This window comes from Neolamprologus multifasciatus, chromosome 20 (assembly GCF_963576455.1).
Source record: "Neolamprologus multifasciatus chromosome 20, fNeoMul1.2, whole genome shotgun sequence".
Taxonomy (NCBI): domain Eukaryota; kingdom Metazoa; phylum Chordata; class Actinopteri; order Cichliformes; family Cichlidae; genus Neolamprologus; species Neolamprologus multifasciatus.
In genome coordinates, this window is record NC_140458.1 from 3,762,703 (window position 1) to 3,786,310 (window position 23,608).

Sequence of the window (23,608 nt, forward strand, 5' to 3'; positions counted from 1 at the left end):
CCTTACATCAGCGGGTGAGATGCAGTGAGTAAAGCACACTGGACTCTAGTGCAGTGGAGACATGTTCTCTGGAGTGACGAATCACTCTACTCATCAGTCTGGTGGTCCTGTTCCAACATGCCTCGTGCCAGTGAACAGAGCAAGGTCCAGAAAGACAAGGGTGAGATAGTTTGGTGTGGAAGAATATGACTGGCCTGCGCAGAGTCCTGACCTGGACCCACCAGAATAGTTGAAGCGGAGACTGTGAACCAGGCCTGCTCGTCCTGCATCAGTGTCTGACCTCACTAATGTTTTTCTGGAATGATGGTCAAAAATTCCCATAAACACTTGTGAAAAACCTTCCCAGAAGAGTTGAAACTGTTATCGCTGCAAAGGGTGAGCCAACATCATTTTAAAGTCTATGGATTAATAGTGGGATGCCACTCAAGTTCATCATGTGATAAAGTTCACTGACTAAATATTTTTATTATCTATTGATGAACAGGTCGAGCCTAAAGCACTGTTATATTGAATTTTTGATTTTTCGATCTACATGTTTTTTGGATACTACAATAGTTAATCCCTCTGATTAAGTTGCTTTTTAAAGTAACACAGTAATGTGAGGTTGGTGAGACCAGGCAGAATATGGCTGTATGCCAATTCAGGGTCTGCAGCCTTAAAGGCCGCATTTTAAGGCCGATTACATCACAGCGACGCGACGAAGGCTGTCCCAATTCAAAGGCTGCTCGAAATGCGGCCCTCAAATGCGTCCTTCATTTCCCTGAATTTTAAGGACGTGGCGGTGTAGACTTCGTGGCCCAACATATCCCAGAATGCATAGTGCGGCGGTGGGTGTGGATAATTTTGCCGAAAAAAACAGCGGATGAGGGGCGCCCGAAGAGTAAACTTTAAGTAAGTACTGAATATGATGTCACTTATTTATGTGCAAATGTTTAATAATGAAGAACATTAAAACATTACTGTTGGCCACATGTCGGCAAAGTTATGTGACATTAGTGACGTTTGTACTAACTTGGTTTTAAAGCCTTTACTTTAAAATATACGCTGTTCAATAGCTGAGCTTAATCTTACAGAGAATGATCAAAGCTCATGTAGAAACAAACAAACAAATGAACAAAAGATTTTCTCCTTCATCTCTGTCAAACAAAGCTGTATGAAACGGCTGTTAGTATCATGGTTGCTAGGCAACCTGGGCAGCGCAACGGAGGCTAGACCGTCCCATTTCACAAGCCTCGCACTTCCGGTCTTAGCGGTCTTTAAGTACGAGGCCCTTGAGGATCGTTGAGGCTGCTACTTTAAGGCTGCAGACCCTGAATTGGGATACAGCCTATGTTTGAAAACGGAACCGTCCTTTAATGTTAACTGCACGGCACATTATGATTGAGTGTGATCCTAGAAACGCCCCTGCTGAGCTGTATCACTGCATCACAGAAAAAATCAGAATAAAAGGAAAACTCTGATCAACGCCTGCAAAAACACAGAACTGTTTAGGTGTTTGGAGGGAGGGAGGGGGGGGGGGGGCACTGGATCCAGCATCAACTCCCGAAGACGGCCACACCCACATTACATCCTGCATACTGGAGAACTACACCGGCTAATGATACAGCATGGTTGCACCGAAAACCAACACCCAAGGAGTCGCTTCGAAGCCAAACCAATGGAAGACCCCATTACCCGACACCAGGGATCTGGAGAAAGCAGTGAATACGGTCAGTGTGCTCATTTATGGAAACAAAAAACTGGATTACTGGTAAAAATAAAATAAAAAAATAAAAAAAAACTACACGACGGAAGAAAGGAGCTGCGTTCAAGACGGAAATGTGCCCACTTGGGCATGACAGGAAGAAAATAAAACGATTAAAGATATAACGACATTTTTCTGTTTGTTTCCTTTCAAAGGCACTGATTCGAGACTTCGTGTAAACGAACAGACAAAACACGATTATATTTGTTTCTTCTAATAATCAAAAGCTTTTATCCAAATTGATCATGATCAATCATCAAGTAAAGCAAACGCGAAAAAGCTTAAGGTGTGATTTAATGATGCATTCAGGATTTTGCTGAAGCTTTCAAGGTAAACAATTGTAAGCCGGATCATTGACCGCGGTGATGCGCATTAAGCTCCCATCTTTCATGCTGTGCTTATATATTGTAACGTTCGCAAGCTCTCGAGCACCAGACGGTTTGTTCTCACCACGGTTTATTGAGGAGGTACAGAAAACGGGCCGTTAGTCCCGAGGATTGTCCTCCGGTACAACTCACTCTCCAGCTCCCTAACAACAACAACAACAAGAGCCCCCTCCCATTCCTGCACACACTCAGTGACTTCCTGCAGCACAACCAAATCACGTATTTTAAAAAAAGACTAAAACTGACATTGAAACAAAAAAAAACTAAATTAAAACTAAACATTTTCAGACAATAAAACTAAGCTGATGTTTAAAGAAATCCAGTCTAGGAGAGGTGATTTCAGTGACTTTGAGTGTTGCATGGTTGTTGGTGTGAGCCATGTTGGTATTTCAGAAATTGCTGATCTGCTGAGACTTTGACACATGGATATTTCCAAGGTTTACAGACAACAATCTAAAAAAAGGGAGAAAACATCCAGTGAGAGGCCTTGTTGATGGCAGAGGTCAGAGGAGAATGACCAGGACGCTTTAAGCTGATAGAAAGGCGACAGGAACTCACATAACTGCTCATTACGTCCAACCAACCCGAACGTCCAAGCAGCACAGTCACAGTGACTATTGATGGAGGCCATCCTCTGCGTCACACTGGATGTTCATAGTCCTAAGGTGGTCGTGTGTGGGCACCTTACAAGAAGTCCACTATGTGTTTAAGTCACGGTTTTCTCTTGGGGACCAAAGTCTAACATTTTTATGCAGCACAGATGAACTGAATGAACTTCCTTATGAACTGAATTTCAGCTGCAGGTGTTTCTTCGTCATGTGACACTACGCTTGTTAAAATAGACGCTTTTCTGAACAGTTTCGATGGATGCTGGGGAGCACGTTACCGGTACTTTCTGACCTCGCTCCGGGTTGTTTGCGCAGAATGACCATGAACTGGTGACGTCAACTATGCAACAATTTGTTTTTGTGCTTTATAGAGAAGTTAAGAGAGAAGAGCATGTGGAGTATATGAGGTACTCATACTGTGATGTGTGTGTTTGTGATACATGTAGAAGCTGGTGGTTTGTTTTTATGACAAATATACACTGAATGATATAAAGACTGGAATTAATACTCAGTTATATTCAACCCAAAATTTTAGGTCTGGTGGCCCTGCACCTCATTTACACCATATTTAATCTATATTTACACTATATACTTTGCGTATGTGCACAAACCCTATGATTTGTGCTAAGAGTTCTTTCTGCAGCATTGAAGGTCCCAAAGAGCATAGAAGTCTACATCAACCATAAGAAGAAGGACTCTCCCTCCTATGGTGTCTCTTATGAATGCCCGACCAATTTTAGTGATCAGGGTAGAAGGACATTAATCAGGGAGGGATGGTCCCTCAAACAGAGCTCCTGCAGTGCTCTGAGGAGAGACGAGAACCTTCTAGAAGGACAACAATTTCTGCAGCACTCCCCCAATCAGCCCTGTATGGTCGAGTGGCCAGCTGGAAGCCACTCGTCAATAAAAGGCACATGACAGCCCACCTGGAGTTTGTCAAAATGCACCTGAAGGACTCTCAGACCATGAGAAACAAAACTCTTTGGTCTGATGAGATAAAGATTGAACTGTCTGGAGGAAACCAGGCGCCGCTCATCACCTGGCCACTACCATCCCTTTTATTCTTTTAATTGGATCTAAAGGTGAGTCTACAGGTGCCCAGCTGGACCAAGTTTATCATTTTGACCCTACATCTGGAATGTAAACAGATGCTGGGTTTGGATGAACTAACTGAAAGCTTTCATTAAAAATGTGTTTTGTTGATCTGACGTCCCTGAATAAAAGTGCACGTGAACAGTGGGTCATTAGTCTTTCTGTTTTTCACCATGCTGCTAAAATGAAAATATTTTACCTGCTGCGTGTCTTTTTTTTATCTGTCTGTCTGCAGCTGGTGACCCGAGGTCGGTTTGGGGTGCTGAAGGTTCCTCTGGGCTTCATTAAGGTCCTACAATGGGTGAGTCCATCAGACCAACAGCTGCACCACAAAAGCTGCAACCACAGCACGGATGCACTGTGTAACTGAGTTCACGTTGATGTTTAAAGCTCGGAAACATCACAGGCAGAATTTAATGATTCACCCTACGGGAAAACACGAGTATCATCATATGAAGAGTTTATGCACATCTGCATAACACAGGACTGTGGACACACACATGAAAGACACTTCTATGGTCTATATCAATACATTTTTAGTTTGTTGTAGAATTCTGAATGCCGCTTTTATGATGCAGGTTTTAACGAGCGAGCTTACTTGTTACACAGAAACTGTAGATTCCAGCACACAGCAGGGGGCGCTGTAGGGAGAGGGTGGTGGCTTTAAACGTTTTCTTATCTTCCTCTGTGGAAAAGACAGCGTTTCACTGCAGATTCAGATAACTTTGTATAAATTTAAGGGGGCAAAACCTGACAGTATTTTAAATAATTTAACTTAGTAACTTAATGGTGCGCTGATGTCTTTTTGCAGACTCTGTAGTTCTTCCTGCTACCAGTGTTTTTTAATTGGACTCTTTTTCTTCTAAACTCTTTATAAACTGCAAATGAGGAGGATTCAGTTCAATTTTATTTATATAAATTACAACAACAGTCGCCTGAAGGCGCTTTATATTGTAAGGTAGACCCTATAATAATACATACAGAGAAAACCCCGGCAATCATATGACCCCCTATGGGCACTTTGGTGACAGTGGGAAGGAAAAACTCCCTTTTAACAGGAAGAAACCTCTGAGGCGGGGCCCTCTGCCACAACTGGCTGGTGTGAGAGAAGGAAGACAGGAGAAAAGGAGAAACCCAACCTACAGTACAGCCTTTATAAGCTGCATCATATTAAAGAAGTGCAGTGTTGTGCAAAAGTCTTGAGCCACCCCACACTTCTTGTAGTTCCCGCGGCCTCTCCCGTTTTTCTTTGAACATCGCATTGTTTCCCCTTACCTGACCATTTTCAGAGGAATGTTTTTTTTTCGTTTTAAACTAATTAACACATAAATATGAATTAGGGATGCACCGATACCGGTATCAGGTATCGGCCTCGATACCACATTTTCTAAAGTACTCGTACTCGTTAAAAGTCCCCCGATGCCGAGGACCGATACCACGGTCTGAGACCTGTCTATGTTTGAGCGGCATGTAAGGGGTTAATCACAGGCGCCGAGCCGTATTACATGCTCCAGTCCCTCATTGAGCAAAAGCGAGTGCTGGGCGTGTCCGAGCACGAACTCCCTGACTATCTCACCGCTCACCAATGGGCTCTTATGGAGACGACTGTTGCCATCCTCGCCCCTTTGAGGAACTAACTAAAAAAGTGAGCAGCTACGACGCACTAGCCTCTGATGTCATCCCAGCTGTGACTGTGCTAGTGAGACGTCTAAACAGAGAAACAGACGAACAAATTTAAAATTAAATTTAGTTTTTTTTATAATTATTTATTCTGTAATATGTTGCATACAACATGCTTTTCATTTTAAATAAATGTTCTTAATTCCAAACTAGTCCCTTGTTTGTTTGTTTTTTGTTAAATTATAGGACTAAAGCTGTTACCTGTAAATTTAAATCATGTTTTTATTAAGTACTAGGTATCGGCGAGTACTGAAATGCAAGTACTCGTACTCGTTTCCAAAAAAGTGGTATCGGTGCATCCCTAATATGAATCATTCAAGCATACAAATGCACTCAACACAAGGGATGAATCAGTGTTGTTTGATGCTTGCAGCTTGTCGAAAAAACCCGTTTGTTCCAGTTTCTTTTGTTGAATCTACAAAGTAAAGTTTGACTAACTAAAATTTGGATTTTTGCACCAACTGCTAAAAGGCCAGTTGTCACAATAATGTCAGAGATTCTTCAGTATTCAGATTTTAATTTGTCACATTGCCAGAGGTTTTCTTTTCCACTGTAGGAGCTGAATTAATTTGTCAAAAGTACAAAAGCCCTGGGTGACTCTCTGACACAACTTGTTGTTACGAACTGAAGACACACAATAGACAAAATGGAAAAAACAACAGGCTTAAATAAAGAAGATTCAATGGGATTGTTCCTTCAGTGAGCACGCCTACAATCAGTTATTATAGTTTTGAGTGCATTTTATTTATACGTTTAGTGTCACTGTTCGTTTTAGTCTTTTTAATTATTTTTGATTTTTAATTATTATCGGAAAGTATTCCAATAAAAGCACAGAACATTTTGTAGTGGGATTAAGATTATGTGTCTTTCTGCTCATTTTTGAATAAAACAATCATTTTTGTTATCATGATTGTTTTGTTTTTCTTATGTTTGTTATATGATTTTAACATGTTTAAATAAAGCCTTTTTAGTACAAAAGTAAAAATGAAATGCAGAGGCCTACTGCAGTTCAGGCTCAGCTCTGACTGTGAGCTGTTTCCACAGCTTGTGATGCGTTGTTGCTCTTTCTTCCAGTTCTTCGCCATCTTCGCCTTCTCCACCTGTGGCAGTTATTCCGGGATGTTCAAGATTGCTGTGGAGTGCAAGAGCTGGGTGCAGAGCGACCTGAGTATAGAGGTGGAGTTTGAGTATCCCTTCAGGTCAGAACAAAAAACTCTGTGAACTCTGAAACTAACTTTGACCTATTTAAAATTCTTTCAAATAGTATTCGGAGGATGCAGCACCATCCTGGTTCATTTAAATGACATCAGTCAGCCCTCCTGGGTGTTTTTGTGCCTCTTTAGTGATTCTTCAAAGCTTTGAGGTGTTTTGGGCTCATTCTGAACATCAAAGCTCTGAAGTTATTATCTGCGTGTTATTGTTTATCACTTTGGTGAAAGTTCACCTTCACTAACAGGGAAACTTTAAACTCCTCTGTCAGACTCCACCAGGAGTATTTTGATGCCCCCACCTGTAAGTCTGAGTATAAAGAACGGGTTTTCCTGACTGGCGACTACTCCTCCTCGGCCGAATTCTTTGTCACCATCGGCGTCTTCGCCTTCCTGTACTCTATGGCGGCTCTCACCATTTACGTCTTCTTCTTTGAAAAGTACAAGGAGAACAACAAGGGCCCACTGATCGTAAGTACAGCCACCCAACTTCCCAGCTGACCTCTGAAAAACCCGCCTCACTCCGTCTTTGTGCCGTTTCAGGACCTGGGAGTCACCGGAGTGTTTGCCTTCATGTGGCTGGTGAGTTCGGCAGCCTGGGCCAAAGGTCTGTCCAACGTGAAGACTGCGACCAACCCGGATGAAGTCATCACTATGATCAACGCCTGTGAAGATGATGAGAACAGATGCCGTGAAGTCCACGACCCGGTTATGTCTGGATTGAACACCTCTGTGGTAAGACTTTCACTGGGCCTGGGCACATCAGGACGGGGAAACTCAGAACTTACTGGTGCCAACACTGGAGAGTCAGTACTGACCAATAAAACACAGAATATCACTGAGAAACATCCAAAACAAAGAAGCCACAATTTTCAAATGTGATTCATTAACTAAACTGCAATTATTGAACTGAAAATATCAAAATGGTTAATAAATGAGGATCAAGCTTTCCTTGCACACGCTGCCCAAACCGATTTAACTGATCAGCAGAGATCCTCTGACACACCCTCCTGACATTCTCCTGACGCCACCGACAATCACAAATGAAGCTTACTGCTGACATTTATGTACGATTTCACTTCACTATTATAAAGAGACAGAAAAAGTGAGATGGCTTAGTGTCAGGTAGACAGACCTGTAAATTACTCCATGTCCAGGGTGCATAGCAAGAAAATATGCTGACATGGCAAAACCCTTGCTACATCACTGGAGAGTAGCTGGTAATGTTGACTGTGGCATCATGAGACTAATCTCTGAAAATATGTTACATTTACTTATTTCAGCTCATGTTTGTACTAAAGAAAGGAGCTTTGAGGCACAAATATCTGTGCATCCAAAAACACCCGAGTGCGACACACAATTTGTCTTTTAATGCGACACACACTGAAGAACTGCTGGTCCTACCTGTCACTCAGTGTGGCCTCAGTCGCGATCATTCATACTTTGAAGCCATAATATAATTTAAAACAATGATACTTCTTTTTAACTCCTCCCCAGTAACATTTATAAAAGGTGAAACTGGCTATGGAAACTAAACCCTTTTGTAAACATGATATTTTCTACTGCAAAGGTGTTTTAACATGGAAGTCTGTTGGGATTGACTAGTTTCTGGAGTGGGCTTCACGTGGCCATTAGAGAAACTGCAACTCTAGGAACAAAAATCTGCAGAAATTTGAATTTGAGGACTTTAGAACGTTCTTTGTTAAGATGTTTCGTAATGTCCCATAATTTCATTGTGCTTGTACAATGACAATAAAAGGTTTTTCTATTCTATTCTTCTTTTCTGTGTTGATAAAGTTTTGAATCTACATCTAAACAGAGACTCCAAGGTTGACCTTCACTGTCTCCCGTCTCAGGCATTTGGTTTCATTAACCTGGTCCTGTGGGCGGGAAACCTCTGGTTCATCTATAGGGAGACGGGCATCATCGCTGACTCCGTGTTGGCTCCGCCTCCTCAGGAGAAACCTGCTGCACCTGACGCCCACGTCAAGCAGGGGGCCAACGAACAAGAAACATACACCAACAAACAGGCAGGCTACCCACCTGACTGCAGCCAGGAGGGATATGCCCAGGTGAGAAGACATTTGTGAGCTAATGCTCAGGAAACAAAATGCTGCAGCAGGTAATCGCACACCTGAAGGTCTGTGACTAGATGATGTGATGCTAGTTAATCAAAGATTGATTAGCTAGCTACCTTTGACTGCTTTCTTGCCACAAGGGGTCGCTCTGCATGTTTTATTTTGGCTCCTGATGACTTGCCTGCAATCCAAACATTTCATTGTTCCAGCCTTCAGTTAAGTAAATAAACCGAACTAATGAAAATAATGATTAGTTACAGGCTGAATATGTCCGGGTTTTTGTTTTCTTGCCTCCTCCAGGACGTGCAGTACAGTCAGGGCTCCAACCAGCAGGGGGCGCCAACTTCCTTCTCCAATCACATGTGAGCTGTGAGGAAGAGGGTGAGTCAGTGAAGTATGTTTAGTATATTTTTTCTGTGGCACTATATAGAGTATAGCACTTTGAATTCATTTCTTCTTGATTAATCAGTAACTTGTTTCTTGTTAAAAAACAAAAAAACAGGAACTAGAGCATCCACACACCAGGGGGCGCTGTAGCACTAAAAGAATAAAACTTGATTTTAAGATTTTAGTCTTGTCCTGTCTGCTGTTTGGAACCAGACGTTTTCATGTTTGAACTAAAAGCTGGAGTGCAAAGGTATCAACTAGCTAGCATAATAGGTTAGCGAGCTGCATCCAGAGACAGTTAAATATGCCTAGTGTCGTGTTCGTGTGGTGTGTATTCTTGTACAAATATATGTTCATTCAAATCATGCTGATGCAAAATATTTAATCTTTTTTTTTTGCAGAATGATGCTTTTTTTTTAATTCCCTGACGCAAAACATTAAAAAATTTTAGGTCGTGATAATTTGAGAAGTAGCTCTTATATGAGAAAATGTCTCCAGCTTGTGTCTCTGTCACAGGAAGCGTCGTAACGAGCCAACAGTGAGCCGCCTGCAATCTACCCACAATGCAACACTCCATGGAGATCGATGAGGGAAAAGAGGTTTAGATGTTCGCTATAACAAACTGATGTATAAATGATTAATAAAAGCTAACCTGTAACCAGTGACAGTGCTGATAGGACTTACACACATTAATCAGTTGTATTGAATAGATCACTTTGAACAAATATATAATACATACTGAACTACTTCTTATTTAGTACTAATCTGCCCTATCCACTGTTACATGACCTGCTGTATGGTGTATATCTATATGATAATGGTGTTCTGCCTGCTTATTATCTGAATGTATCTGCAGTCTATATGGTTACTGAATCGTATATGAACATGAACTCGCAGACAATCATATTAGACCTTTGCAAGAGTATTTATGCTTTGCATTTGTTTTGTGCACAGTTTAAAACGTGTTTTTAAACAGTATAAGGATGGATCCAGAATCTTGAATGAGTTTTAATGGTGTAATAAAATAAAGTTTGACACATTTAAAAACAAGCTTTTGCGCTCTCTTTGTTGAGTCAGCTGTTTGTGGAAGTTCAATAAACTGATCTGTTATGAACTCTGCTCTTCTCTGGTTGTCATTTTTGAGTTTTAAACTTCTTTTCAACAAAAGTTTAAAGAATGAATCTGAGTTTAAGGTGGTCTCTACCAGGAGGTGGTCTCTACCAGGAGAGACCACCTCCTGGTAGAGACCACCTTAAACTCTTGTATGTGTTTTGTTCTTATGTAGAATAATGTGGCTGTCAGTAGAAAATGTCCAAACAAAATGTCAACTATTGCGATTAAATAAGAGAAATCGTTTTGAGAAGAGAGTGTAGTTTGAAATCTGGCCAAACGCCATAGTGCCGCACCCACTAGAGCAGGGGTGTCAAACTCCAGGCCTCGAGGGCCGGTGTCCTGCAGGTTTTAGATCTCACCCTGGGTCAACACACCTGAATCACATGATTAGTTCATTACCAGCTTCTGGAGAACTTCAAGACATGTTGAGGAGGTTATTTACCTTTAAATCAGCTGTGTTGTATCAAGGATACGTCTAAAACCTGCAGGAACGTCTAAAACCTGCAGGACACCGGCCCTCGAGGTCTGGAGTTCGACACCTGTGCACTAGAGCATCTGGCAAAAAGTCTTTGCCAAATCAAACGAGTCGTCAATGCCTGTCAGGCCCGGGCTGGCAACAAATGCCTTTGGCGCTGTTGGCCTACAGCAGGGGTGGGCAACTCCAGGCCTCGAGGGCCGGTGTCCCTGCAGGTTTTAGATGTGTCCTCGAACCAACACAGCTGATTTAAATGGCTAAATTAGCTCCTGTAGTTCTCCAGAGGCCTGGTAACGAATGAATCATGTGATTCAGGTGTGTTGACCCAAGGTGAGATCTAAAACCTGCAGGACACCGGCCCTCGAGGCCTGGAGTTGCCCACCCCTGGCCTACAGGGAGTCAATGAAAACTATGTTAGCCAAAGACAAAGGAAAGAGGAGAGGGGGATGGCATGTTAGGAGGCAGTGAGAGAGAAAGAAAGGTGAGAGCAGCGATTTTAAATGTTGATGCTTGAAGTCAAATGGCTAATGTTGAATGTTGAAAGAGAGGAATTCTGGAGTAACTGGATGAAGTGGTAGAGAAAAGGTTAAAGGAACAGAGGTAATGAGGTCATCATCATCAAGAAGAAAAGGAGAGTGAAGGCAAAGACGAGGGTTAAATGATGAAAGCTGAAGAAGGAAGAATTTGGCGACAGTTCAGGGAAAAGACTGAGTGTTAGTGACGAGTTACTAGATAACTGAGAAAGTACAGCTGATGTGAGCTGCAAAAGGATGTGAGCCAGGTTAGAGTGGTTAAGGATAGAGATGGAAGTGAATCGAGTGAGAGGTTGTAAGAAATACTATGATGAGCTCAAGATTGAAGAAAATGAGAGAGGAGAACTAATAGCAGAAAGTCAATGAATCTGGAATTTCAGAGGATTATTAGAGGAGGACGTGAGGGCAGCTGTAAAAAGGATGAAGATTGTGCTATAAAAACCCGGAGCAGGAAGTGTTTCTGTTAAAAGCTTCCTCTGTGGCTTTCTGCCTTTTGACAGGATCTCAATTATTGGCTATAAATCTTCAGATGTTTCAGTCAGCGAGCTGTTTTGGAGTGTTGCTGCTTTTCTTTTACGTTTGTTTTAATTTGTCAGCCAATCAAATGTTTCTGGGGGAAAAAGTGATCCTTCCTCTTCTTTTTCTTCTTCTTGGGTCAGTCATCTCGTCTCCGTCGGTGCATCTTTTGGTTCTTCTGTGTTTAGTCTGTTGTGTCCTTCTCTTCATCCTTAGCAACTTCCATATATCCTTCTCTCCTTGTTATGGAAATACATACTTCTTTGCTTTGGTTCTTTACCTGTTCCTTAACTCCTCGTTTATTTAATTCCTTATCTCTGTAACTACTTCTTCCACACTATTTCTTATATCTTTCCTCCTCACTTGTCTCCTTATTGCCTTTTTTGTGCCCTTATCTTCCTCGTCATGCCGCCCCTTATGTCCTAATCTTAATCCTTGCCCCTTTTTGTTTTATACACTTTATATCCTTTTCTCCTCGTGTCCTTTTCCCCTTTTCCTCCCTCACCCCCTCTTTCCTTAAATTCATGAAATCCTTTCTTTTTTCCTTGTATCCTATTTCTTGCATTCCCTTATGCACTGATCTTCTTACTTGTCCCATTTCTTATTACCTTCCTTATCTTATTTATTTCCACTTTTTACATTTGTTTTCTCCTCCGTTGTCCCTTTGTCTCATTTCTGAAATTTTATTCCCGTATTTTATTTCCTTGTGTTGACATCTATCTCCTTACTTCAACTCCTTCCTTATGCCCTTACAGCCAAACTTATCCCCTTTTCTAAACTTATCGCTTTCTGTGTCTTCTTATCTCCTTCCTTATGTCCTTAAATTATTTTTTTCTCCCACCTTATTCACTCCCATAATTCTTAGTTCTTCCATTTTTCATCACATCCTATTTTGTCCTCTGTCTTCTGTTATTATCTTACTCCATCTCAAAATCCCTCCCTGTCTCCTCCTTCTCTTTCCTTTCTCCTCTCGCCTTCTCTCCTGAGTCATCGCTCCTCCCTCTCTCTGTTCCCTCCCCCCTCCTCCCTTTTATCAGAGGAGTGTCTGCATCCTGCCTCAGTGTGTGTTTGTGTGTGTGCTTGGCCTGTAGCATGGCGTCTCTCGGCCTCCTGCTGCTCAGCACTGCTCTGATCCACACCACTCAGGTAAGGACGAGTCTCACCGACGGCACACACACATACAGAGAGAGAGAGAGCATGTTTACATATGTGTCGCATGTGTTTATCCAGCCATTCATCTCCACGGTGCTGCATCGTCACGGTAACCTGACACTGATGCAAAACAATGTCACTGCTGTTTATCTTCTACCTGTCAGCACACACACACACACACACATGTGTGTGCCTGTCTTCTGTTTTCTATTTCATTGATTAGGTATTGATTAACAGCTGAGGGGAATCAGTGCAGAGAAACTGAGATGTTGTGAGGCTGCGGCATCTACGTGAAGATCAAACTGAGTTTTAGATGTTCGGAGAGAACCAGAACCAGGTCAGAACCAGGTCAGAACCAGGTCAGAACCAGGTCCAGGGTCTGCGTTTGGACCCTCAGATGCATCATTTCACCGCGGGTCCTCTCAAAGATAGCAGGACAATCATGAGTCTATTTTTGTGTGTGGATGTGTGTGTGTGTGTGTGTCTGTGGGTAGCTGCTGTGTCAGGAAGAACATTTCGTTTCAGCTGCTGTCACCATAGCGACAGGAGACGGTTACCCACAGCAACACGGCCGTAGATTACACAGGATACAGCAGGTCTCCTGACACATAATGACTGCTCAGCGTGCGTGTGTGTGTGTGTGTGTGCGTGTGTGTGTGTGTGTGTGCGTGGGTGTGTGTGTGTGTGCACTGCTGTTCATTATTTGTGAGGACAGGGTTCGCTTCCCTGAGCATACAGACCTAAATGACTGAGCGATAATAGAGATGAGGTTTATTGTCTCTGAGGGAAAAATTATATTTGGTCTCACGGCGCTGTGACAATAAAGTTATGTAATCTTTATTCAGTATGTGCACAACAACACAACTGCACCTGTACTGCACACAGTGCTCACTTTGTTACCGAGGTTTAGACACTGACATCATCATCCTGGACTTTAATTTTTAAACATGTTTTAAAGACTCAGCGACAGATCCTGGCGTGGCGGTCTGTAGGTGATAAGCAGCTGTGTGCTGTCACCCGGGGGGAGTGTAAAACATGTACGGAACAGCTTACAACATGGGCTGCTCTTGTTCATGTCCTTGCTTTTGCTGCTCCTTCAGCTTAGAGAACAAATGTTGTTTACAAAGAACATCCTGAGCAAACCGTCAGTTCTCTGCTTTTACCTGCCCTTTTTCAATCTGACCTTTTCATGCTTATGATAAAGTGCTGCCATTCTCTTTACTGGTCTAGTCCAACAGCGTTCGACCTGTGCATAATGTCATGTTAACTTTTGTGGGACTTATGGTCCCATTATGGTGTCCGTTTACATACCTGTTTGGCTACACAGACATATAGGTTGTGGGACTTCAACCAGCACGTTGATTGACATCAGTAACGTTATAGATACGTAGCTTCTATCTAACTACTGCAGGCTGAAAACAACACATACTGCTTAACCTTACTTCTGCGGAGACCCCTCACTTCCAGATAAATATGAGGGTTGTGATAATAAAGCTTGATTTTGTGTAAAAATGTTAAAGAGTGGCTTATTTTGCCCATCTCCAGCATGACACATCTGCATGATTCAGTCCAAATTAATTCTTTTTGAACCTTTTACTGGGTCTTTATGCTGCCCATTAGTTCATCCGGTCTGACACAAGATCTTTTCGCTCCTCTCCCATTAAAAGCTTCTTCGCCACAGAAATATGAAAAATATGATGATTCTTTCAGAGCTCATGTTTCTTGGTTGCTTCACTTCCGTGAGGAACAAAGTGACTTTCACAGTCATGATGAGTACCACAGACAGACAGAGCATAACACTGAAACAAATGTATCTCATTAGAAATATGACTTTCTTTTTAATGGTCGCGTGATCAGGTATCCAGGCAACCGAGAAACCTGAGCGCTGAAAAAACATCTAATCCTATTTTAACCCAAGTCATGATCTTTGTAATTCTAACCAGGTAAAGCTAACAAACCAGCAGGTCAGAATAAAAATAAACAGCAAATAAAAATGCGACCTCGGGCGGCTCACAGAGACGGTGTATTTTCATTGGATTGTGGGATTTGAACTATAGGCTGTATCCCAATTCAGGGTCTGCAGCCTTAAAGTACGCAGCCTCAACGATCCTCAAGAGCCGCGTACTCAAAGACCGCTAAGGCCGGAAGTGCGAGGCTTGTGAAATGGGACGGTCTAGCCTCCGTCGTGCTGCCCAGGTTGCCTAGCAACCATGATACTAACAGCCGTTTCATACAGCTTTGTTTGACAGAAATGAAGGAGAAAATCTTTTGCTCATTTGTTTGTTTGTTTCTACATGAGCTTTGATCATTCTCTGATTAAGCTCAGCTATTGAACGGCGTATATTTTAAAGTAAAGGCTTTAAAACCAAGTTAGTACAAACGTCACTAATGTCACATAACTTTGCTGACATGTGGCCAACAGGAATGTTTTAATGTTCTTCGTTATTAAACATTTGCACATAAATAAGTGACGTCATATTCAGTACTTACTTAAAGTTTACTCTTCGGCGCCCCTCATCTGCCGTTTTTTTTTCGGCAAAATTATCCACACCCACCGCCGCGCTATGCATTCTGGGAGATGTTGGGCCACGAAGTCTACACCGCCACGTCCTTAAAATTCAGGGAAATGAAGGACGCATTTGAGGGCCGCATTTCGAGCAGCCTTTGAATTGGGACAACCTTCGTCGCGTCGCTGTGACGTAATCGGCCTTAAAATGCGGCCTTTAAGGCTGCAGACCCTGAATTGGGATACAGCCATAGACTCTCCTGGCACCCCTGCAGCCACCTAACATGGAATTATTTTGCTCTTTAACTTTGGAAGAACTTCACTCTTCTTTATAATCACGTTTCACCCATAGATGATTGTGGATTCAGGGTCTGAAAAATGGATGCAAGCGTCTTAAACATGCATTCTTTCCAATAGCCAGCAGGGGGAGACTCTTCAGGTCTCAAACCCCAGACTGGTTGTATTAAGTATATGTGAAATTGGACCTTTGCTTTTTTGGTTTGTGACCTCAGTAAACATTGTCCTTGTGCGTTTACGATCTCAGTTAAGGCTTATTTATTGATGTCAAATGGGAGGATAAAGCAGGGTGTAATTTGGACACCTGCCTCGTCTTTGGGAAGTTACGATGCTATGAGCTATCATCTATGAGCAGAATCCCTAACACATCTGCTGGACCTGTGTTTTTCCATACGGTGCACAGTTCAATCTGGAAAACGGTGAAAGATCATGATATGATGGGAAAATGTGGACATTTTTGGCTTAATATGACTAAATTCTCGCTCCGTGCTGCACAGGAAGCAAAGAAAAGCTCTTTTTTAGGTTTTTATGCTGATGTTTTAATCTCCCAGAGCGCCGTGTCAGAGCTGCTCTAACGTTTGCAGAAAATACTGGATCCCACAGTGAGTCAGAGAGTTATTCTCCTCAGAGGGCTCATTACCTCCTCCTCCTTCATCTCTTCATCACGCCGCTGTCTCACCATCGCACAGAGCCACAGATACAACCCTCCTCCTCTCCGGAATAAGCTGCTGTGCTGCAGGCGGAGACATATTATCATCGTAAATCAGTGTTAGTTCGAGAACTCTGACACATCTCGGCTGGAAATTAAAGCTGCTGCAGCAGGATGAACCCGGATCTGTCTGCTGCGATCGCCTGGCATGGAAGATTTAATCATCTCACAGTCAAAGCGACAGCTTCTTTCATGTGAAAGAAGCTGTTGAAGCATTTTTCTCTCACGCTTCCATTAATCCTGAGCAAAGATTGCTTGCAGCCTATTCAGACTCTTCATACTGAGGAGCAGTTTTAGGTACTTTACCCATGAGTCGCTCTATGTCAGCGCAGATGCACTGATGTGTAACTGTCACTTAAGCATTAAGTCACATATCTGTCTCCCAATGACGAGGATTAACACATTTCATTCAGACACTTGTGACAGAAAGAATTGCTAGATTTAAGCAGAAGAGTATAATTAGAGGTGATCGTTTAGCTCATCATTCTCTGAAAATAAGAGATGCACAGGAACTGGGAAGTGAAAAGTAAATATCCCCTTGGAGCCTAGAGGTAAAAGAAGAAGAAGAAGAAGGTTGATGCCAGGGGTGGAGGAGTGGAAACACCAGGTGGTGCTGCAGAATATATCGCCAAATTTGGATGGCGTGTTCAGTACAAGCATGTTTGTGTGAGATGTAGCACAGATCTTTTTCTCTTTTTTAAAAAATAGTAGATTTAAAGAATGTTTTATTTCTTAATAAATGGTGGATATTTGTATGAAGCATGGTTAAAATTGGAAATAATGAAGCCAGAGCATGAAAAATGATCCCTGTGAGCCAAAAGCTCAGACTCCAGACTGCTCTAAATGCTCTGCCTTTTCCTCAGATGACGCCACTGATATGGGATATCTCTAATATAGCTGTCTCAGACACAGCTCTGGCTATGAGCACAGATGTTTGGGAGGGGCAGCCAATCAGAAGAAAACTGGATAAAAGCACGGGGGAAATGAACTAAAATGACTGCACCAAGCCCCAATATAAGGTGATTATGGTGGCAAAGCTACTGTAATTGAGTATGAGAAGAAAAATATGGAGTTGTGAATTAGCAGGTTAGGTTCACCGTTATTACCACAAAGCCTTCAGCATAATTAGTTGAAAGCAGCTCAAAGAGCTTTTCACAGCAACGTGTGGTGGTGAGATCCATCTCAGTTGCACATCTAAGTGGTAACTCGAGTATTAATTGCGATGTGAATACTAAATAGAAGAACAATAATTTCTCAGTGCAATCATACAGCCAGAACTGCTGCTGAGTCACCGTATGTGCAGCTCACTGATTGATATCACCGTGGTCTGAGAGTTTGATATAAATGTGATCACCCCGAGGCCTCAGACAGCTCATCGATAACCCTCTTCATCACTGCATCAGTCCTCCTCGGTCTCACACACACTCACTTAGGAACAGAAACTGCTGCGTCACATCTGTTCTCACACCTTTCCTTCCTTCTGCGAACATTTCGACACTTTGTGGAGAGGGAAAGTTAGCTTTCTATCATCCGCTCATTGGTTAACTCAAGATGAAAAGGAATTATTCTCTCTTAAGTAAGAATCTCATTGAAAGCAAATGAACCACAGGGAAATCGAACTCCTGACCTTCAGCACTAATGAATATTGAGTTAACTAACCGATTAACACTTTAAGGAGACTGCTTCAAAGATTTATATTGTTGACATTGTAACAGTCACAATGGTCTGGTGTCTCTTTAAGACAACCCAAGTCATCCGTATGCGCCACTGACTCTCTCTGTGATTGTGTGGACATGTGCTTGCACGCTAGTGCATGAGGAGGGACGGATTTTATGTTTTACCTCTCCAGACACCTTTGTTTGCAACGTTATGGGTTGTACGAACACTGCGCGCTATGTTTGTTAAGCTGCAGCCGTTCAACCGGGCTTATATGGTTGATGAAGAGAACACGCTGTGGACTTCCCAATGCCAGTGCGAATGTGTATTCTTTTGGCTACCCTGCTAAGTGTTTTGCCGCCTCCTCTCAACCGCTAAACGCAACCCGATGTTACAACATCCAGGCACATGGAGAGAAGTCAGTTCACAACACAAGGACAAGATTACATGTATACGTGCATATTTAATCCTGCTAGAGTGGACGTTTTGTGGCTCTCTGATCACAGCTAGTTCATATCAGTGGTGCTACATCAAAGGAAAAGCTCTGTTTGCAATAACCTGATCAATATTTCTTGCTTCGTAAGACACAATCTGAAAGGACTGTAACCATGGAAACAACATCATCTGTAGTCCTTGGTGCAGTTTGGCAGGGGACACAACGTTAATGTTTCAGCCTCGTTTGCTTGGTGGGTGCTGCACAGATCAATATCTGTTTTTCAGCTTCCTCGTGCTCTGTATGCCGATGATGTTGACATGTTCACATATGGAGGAAAGAAGCTGAGCAATTAGCTGTTAATCTGCCACATATAATGGACAAAGTTTCAAATTAGCTCAAGTGAAAGTCAAGTATTTCTGTTGGTGGTGATTAATTTGAGGGAATTCTCCTATTTTGGATGTATTTGTATTTCATAGCTTATTTAATATCGTATCTACCTGCTCAGTTACTGGAAAGTACCTAGCTAGTTTAGCTAGTCCCTAAATCTGACAGAAGGCATCTGTTCTTTCATGAGATGGATTTTATTTTTAATCCCTGAGAATAAAAATTTAAGTTTATCTGAGCTGTAACTTCTGGTCTGTCTCGCTCAGTCTCTGCCTGCAGCTCGTGCTGGGGGCCACGGCCTGGATGTGTCAGTGGGTGGAGTCAGACGCCAGCGCAGAGACCTCCCTAACCTGCTGCCTTATGAAGATCAGATGATGTCATATCCTGCCATGCAGGGAGGAGGCAGGGCCAATGACCTGTACTACCAATCAGATGACTGGAGGGGGAGGGGCTTGGACCAGGCACTGCAGCGATTGGTGGAGAGAGACCAGAGGAAGGAGCAGGAAGAGGAGCAGCGAGCGGGTTAGGAAACTTGAATCCTTTAAACCTTTTTTAAACAACTTTCTTTTATGTTTTTCTTGAGATTTTTTATTTTCAGGGAAACTTTGTTTACTCTTTTTTTTTTTTAGTGTTTTACATATGAACAAAAATTCTGACTTTGTTCTAGAAATTTTCATTAATTTATTGGTAAAAAACAATATTTTGTCTTTGTTTCCTCACATCACTTCAATTATTTCCATTGTAAACGTTTCTCCGTATCAGTTTATCATCAGTATACTTATTTAGGCAAAATTAAAACCAACTTCTAAGTACACCAATCAAATATGTCCACAGCCTACCTGGCAGCTCTGCTCCGCCTACTGAGCGAGGCAGAGAGCGCGGGACTGGTCGGTCCGGGTGACGTGGAAGTGGTCGAGGAGGAGGAGGATGAGGAGGATGATCAGGGCCCCACAAGGGACTTCCAGGGCCCTGCTCCTGCAGACTACGATGAGACTGGAAGGGGGATGAGCATGGGGAGGCCCCGGGCCGCCTGGTGGGGCCTTGTGGAGCCCCAGCTTGCTCAGGCCCTGCTTGACAGGTAAATTTTAGTTTCATGCTGAGAATCTGTAGGAGACAGAAAAAGTAATCAATAATAATAAAGCATGATTTTCTCAGGATGGATCCCCGGCTCGCTCAGACGCTGCTGGAAAGAGCAAAACAGGAGAGACGTCAGCAGGCTGGACGAGTCGCATCAGGACTGAGCCGAGACCAGGAGACCCTGAGGTGAGCTCACCAATCTGTTAATGGATAAACGATGGATCAGTCCGCTCCACCTGCTGCTCTACAGAGTTCTTAAAAATCTGTGCACTGTAACTGTGAGTTTAATTATTAAATGAAAGAACTTTGAAAAGAAAGTTAAGAAATGGAGAGAAAGAATCAGAATATATTAAAACAGTGTGAACAAAGTTTTAATTTAGCATGACTAATTACAGAATGAATTAGTTTTCTCTGAATAAAAGTTTTCCACCCTAAAATATTGAAATGTTTTGATTATTTTAGAGAGACATCTATATTTGTGTCCTCCTCTATTCATATATTAACACTTATTGAGAACATCCAACGGTTTACAGGGAAACAGGGTGATTCAAAGTGCTTTACAGAGACATTAAAAATCCAAAACAAATAAAAAGCATCATTTAAGATGGGAAAAAGAAAGAAAGGAACAGTAGATAAAAATCAGTAGTTAAAATGTAAGTTTTGAAATTTAAGCTTAAAAGTAAAACAGTGCTTTACAGGATTTGGTGTTTTATTCAAATGCAGCTGAGAACAGGTGAGTCTTCAACCTGGATTTAAATAAACTGAGTGTTTCAGCTGATCTGAGGCTTTCTGGGAGTTTGTTCCAGATATAAGGAGCATAAAAGCTGAATGCAGCTTCTCCCTGTTTGGTTCTGACTCTGGGAACTGATAAAAAACCGGATCCAGATGACCTGAGGGATCTGGAAGGTTCATACTGGGTCAGGAGGTCACTGATGTATTTTGGTCCTAAACCATTCAGAGCTTTATAGACCAGCATCAGAACTTTAAAGTCTATCCTCTGACGGACAGGCAGCCAGTGTAAAGACCTCAGAACTGGACTGATGTGGTCCACTTTTTTGGTCTTAGTGAGGACTCGAGCAGCAGAGCTCTGAATGAGCTGTAGATGTCTAACTGATTTTTAGGTAGACCTGTAAAGATGCTGTTACAGTAATCAAGCCTGCTAAAGATGAATGCATGGACTAGTTGAGACATCAGATCTTTTATCCTTGAAATATTCTTGAGGTGACAGTAAGCTGATTTTGTTATTGTCTCAATGTGTTTTTTTAAGTTTAGGTCTGCATCCATCACTACACCCAAATTTCTCTCCTGCTTGGTGGTTTTTAGGTGTATAGATTGAAGTTCTCTGGTGACCTGTAATTGTTTTTCCTTGGCACCAAAGACTATTACTTCAGGTTTGTTTTTGTTTAGCTGGAGAAAATTGTGGCACAACCAGTCATTAATTTCCTCAATGCATTTACCAAGAGCCTGTACAGGGCCTCGGTCTCCTGCTGACATTGTGATATGTATATATCACAATTGTGTGTCATCTGCATAGCTATGGTAGTTTATTTTGTTGTTCTTTATAATCTGTGCCAGTGGGAGTATGTAAATGTTAAACAGAAGGAGTCCCAAGATGGAACCTTGAGGAACTCCACATGTGATACTTGTCTGCTCAGATGTGAAGTTACCTATTGATACAAAGTATTTCCTGTTTCCTAAGTATGTTTTGAACCAGTTTAGATTGGTCCTAAACTGCACTGCTCGCTAAAAGACACACTAACTTAAAACATGATGCACGTAGAGCTGAATTATATTAATCTCTATGAAATTTAGTAGATATTGTTTATTTTTATTTTTAGTACATCAGGGATCTGATGGATGTATTTAGTGTTTTTCAATCTTTTTTCTTTTTTGACACACGTCAAAGCAAAAAGCAAAAAAATCTAAAGGCACACTTTGACTTCCCTGAAGACCATTTGGGAACTAATATCAGAAATGTTATTATTAATTATGTGTCTTCATTTGACTTGTTTCAGTTTTATACTTATTAGAAAATGTAAAACTGAACTTAATGATCCAATGACGTGCCCACAGCTGCTGAACCACCGACTCTTTATTTCATGATGTAAATTAATAGTATGATTTATTAATAAATTGCTTAATTATTTTGTTTAATAATATTATCAATAATAATAATAATAAATTCAAGATGGCCATGTATCCCCTCCTTAGGCGGATGGTTGCTGGGATACTCTCCAGCATCGGTCCTAACGGTGCCTCGGTCGCCTCCTCTGGTCGCAGAGCGAAGAGGGACCTGTCAGCGAAAGCACCTGAGCCTGTTAGCTCCGCCCACAGAAGAACCCGCCGTTCTCTTGACGATCTGGCTCCCCCTTCACCTAGCAACGACCCTCCCCTCCTCAGGGTGAAGAGGCTGGAGGATTACGACGGAGAGGAGCAAGGAGAGAAGCTGCACCCCCAGGTGGTCGGGCTGCAGAGGATGAAACGCATCGACACTACGTCAACAGGCGACGCAGAGGAACTGAATCATGGGAGTCGTAGGCGCCGGAGGAGAGCTGCTCTGAACTACGACCCACAAATATTGGTGGATCAGATTCTGGAGTACATGAGGGAGTGAGGAGTAGAGAAAAGAGTATACGTTGTCATTCAGGTTTTTATTTGTGCATCTTTTTCATTTGTTCCTGCTGCTTTCGTGAACATTTATCAGGTTGTTTGTTGTAAAAATGAGGAGAAATGTCAAACAGATGGAAAAAGATAAAACGGTTCTGTTTGTGCGACTCTTTAAAACACTACATTTCCCATGAACCTCAGCAGGCATTGTTCCAGCACATTCAATGAACCAAAATCTAAAAATTCACCTGAATCAAATTTGTGAAAAGAAACTTCTTTCTCAAGCTCTCCGATTGGCTGATAATCTACTGCAATGGTCTCTGGGACTTGTAGTTAGACTCTTCATTACTGTAATGTGGTTACATTGTTACAGGTTCGCCATTAAATCGAGCTTCCTTCTGTCAAAAAAGATGGAGAGATGGTGGAAAGTGGTAATAACCTTGGCAATGGCTCATCAGCTATGTGATCAATACGTTCTCGTTGTGTTCCTGTACTTCAGCTTGTGATGATTCGTCTGTCTGTGGTGAAATTTTGATTCATGTCACACTCAGAAATAAAGTCGGTAAAGTCGACCTCCACTGCCGCCTGCTGTCTGTTTTTGTCCCCACCAAAGACGGACGCATCCTGTGGTTGTCGAAAGGGAGAACAGTGTAGGACCTGTAATTTTTCTAATGGCCAGCAGGGGGAGACTCATCTGCTTGCAAAAAACAGTCCGATTGTGTTGAGGTCTATGGGAAAATCTATGGGAAAGTCTGGTGAGTTTATAAGTTGAGGTGGCAGATCTTATTTGATAAAAAAAAAAACTTGTTCGTTTAATCAATTATGGGTCACATTGGTGTGAAAAAAAATGACACTTTTATCACAGTCTTCACACCCCAAGTACTCTGAATTTAAGTTAATAAATATGAAACAATCATTCTGACTTAACTGTTTAAAATATATACAAAACAATTTGGCTATAATA

The 23,608-nt window shown here is 42.1% G+C and overlaps 2 protein-coding genes across 3 annotated transcripts; both read left to right on the plus strand.

Moving 5' to 3' along the window:
• The first annotated feature begins 1,439 nt into the window (after positions 1-1,439).
• On the plus strand, positions 1,440-10,297 carry LOC146494119 (synaptophysin-like). Of its 2 annotated transcripts, none has more exons than XM_085146919.1 (8): positions 1,440-1,709; positions 4,066-4,131; positions 6,585-6,709; positions 6,991-7,189; positions 7,262-7,453; positions 8,575-8,790; positions 9,097-9,177; positions 9,682-10,297. In XM_085146919.1, the coding sequence occupies exons 1-7, from the start codon at positions 1,608-1,610 to the stop codon at positions 9,160-9,162; spliced, it is 966 nt and encodes a 321-aa protein (XP_085003045.1). In that variant the 5' UTR covers positions 1,440-1,607; the 3' UTR covers positions 9,163-9,177; positions 9,682-10,297. The 2 variants fall into 2 exon arrangements, with proteins under 2 accessions (XP_085003045.1, XP_085003046.1); XM_085146920.1 differs by having other exon boundaries at positions 9,700-10,297.
• A 2,542-nt stretch (positions 10,298-12,839) lies between these two features.
• Positions 12,840-23,222, plus strand: pcsk1nl (proprotein convertase subtilisin/kexin type 1 inhibitor, like). Its single transcript, XM_085146918.1, has 5 exons — positions 12,840-12,966; positions 19,227-19,482; positions 19,795-20,038; positions 20,116-20,223; positions 22,249-23,222. The coding sequence occupies exons 1-5, from the start codon at positions 12,913-12,915 to the stop codon at positions 22,649-22,651; spliced, it is 1,065 nt and encodes a 354-aa protein (XP_085003044.1). The 5' UTR covers positions 12,840-12,912; the 3' UTR covers positions 22,652-23,222.
• The last annotated feature ends 386 nt before the right edge of the window (positions 23,223-23,608 follow it).

Coding starts and splice junctions, on each gene's coding strand:
- LOC146494119 (XM_085146919.1), top strand. CDS start 1,608: ATGGTTGCACCGAAAACCAACACCCAAGGAGTCGCTTCGAAGCCAAAC. Junction 1,710..4,065: donor TGGAGAAAGCAGTGAATACG/GTCAGTGTGCTC, acceptor GTCTGTCTGCAG/CTGGTGACCCGAGGTCGGTT. Junction 6,710..6,990: donor GAGTTTGAGTATCCCTTCAG/GTCAGAACAAAA, acceptor CTCCTCTGTCAG/ACTCCACCAGGAGTATTTTG.
- pcsk1nl (XM_085146918.1), top strand. CDS start 12,913: ATGGCGTCTCTCGGCCTCCTGCTGCTCAGCACTGCTCTGATCCACACC. Junction 12,967..19,226: donor CTCTGATCCACACCACTCAG/GTAAGGACGAGT, acceptor TGTCTCGCTCAG/TCTCTGCCTGCAGCTCGTGC. Junction 20,224..22,248: donor CGAGACCAGGAGACCCTGAG/GTGAGCTCACCA, acceptor TCCCCTCCTTAG/GCGGATGGTTGCTGGGATAC.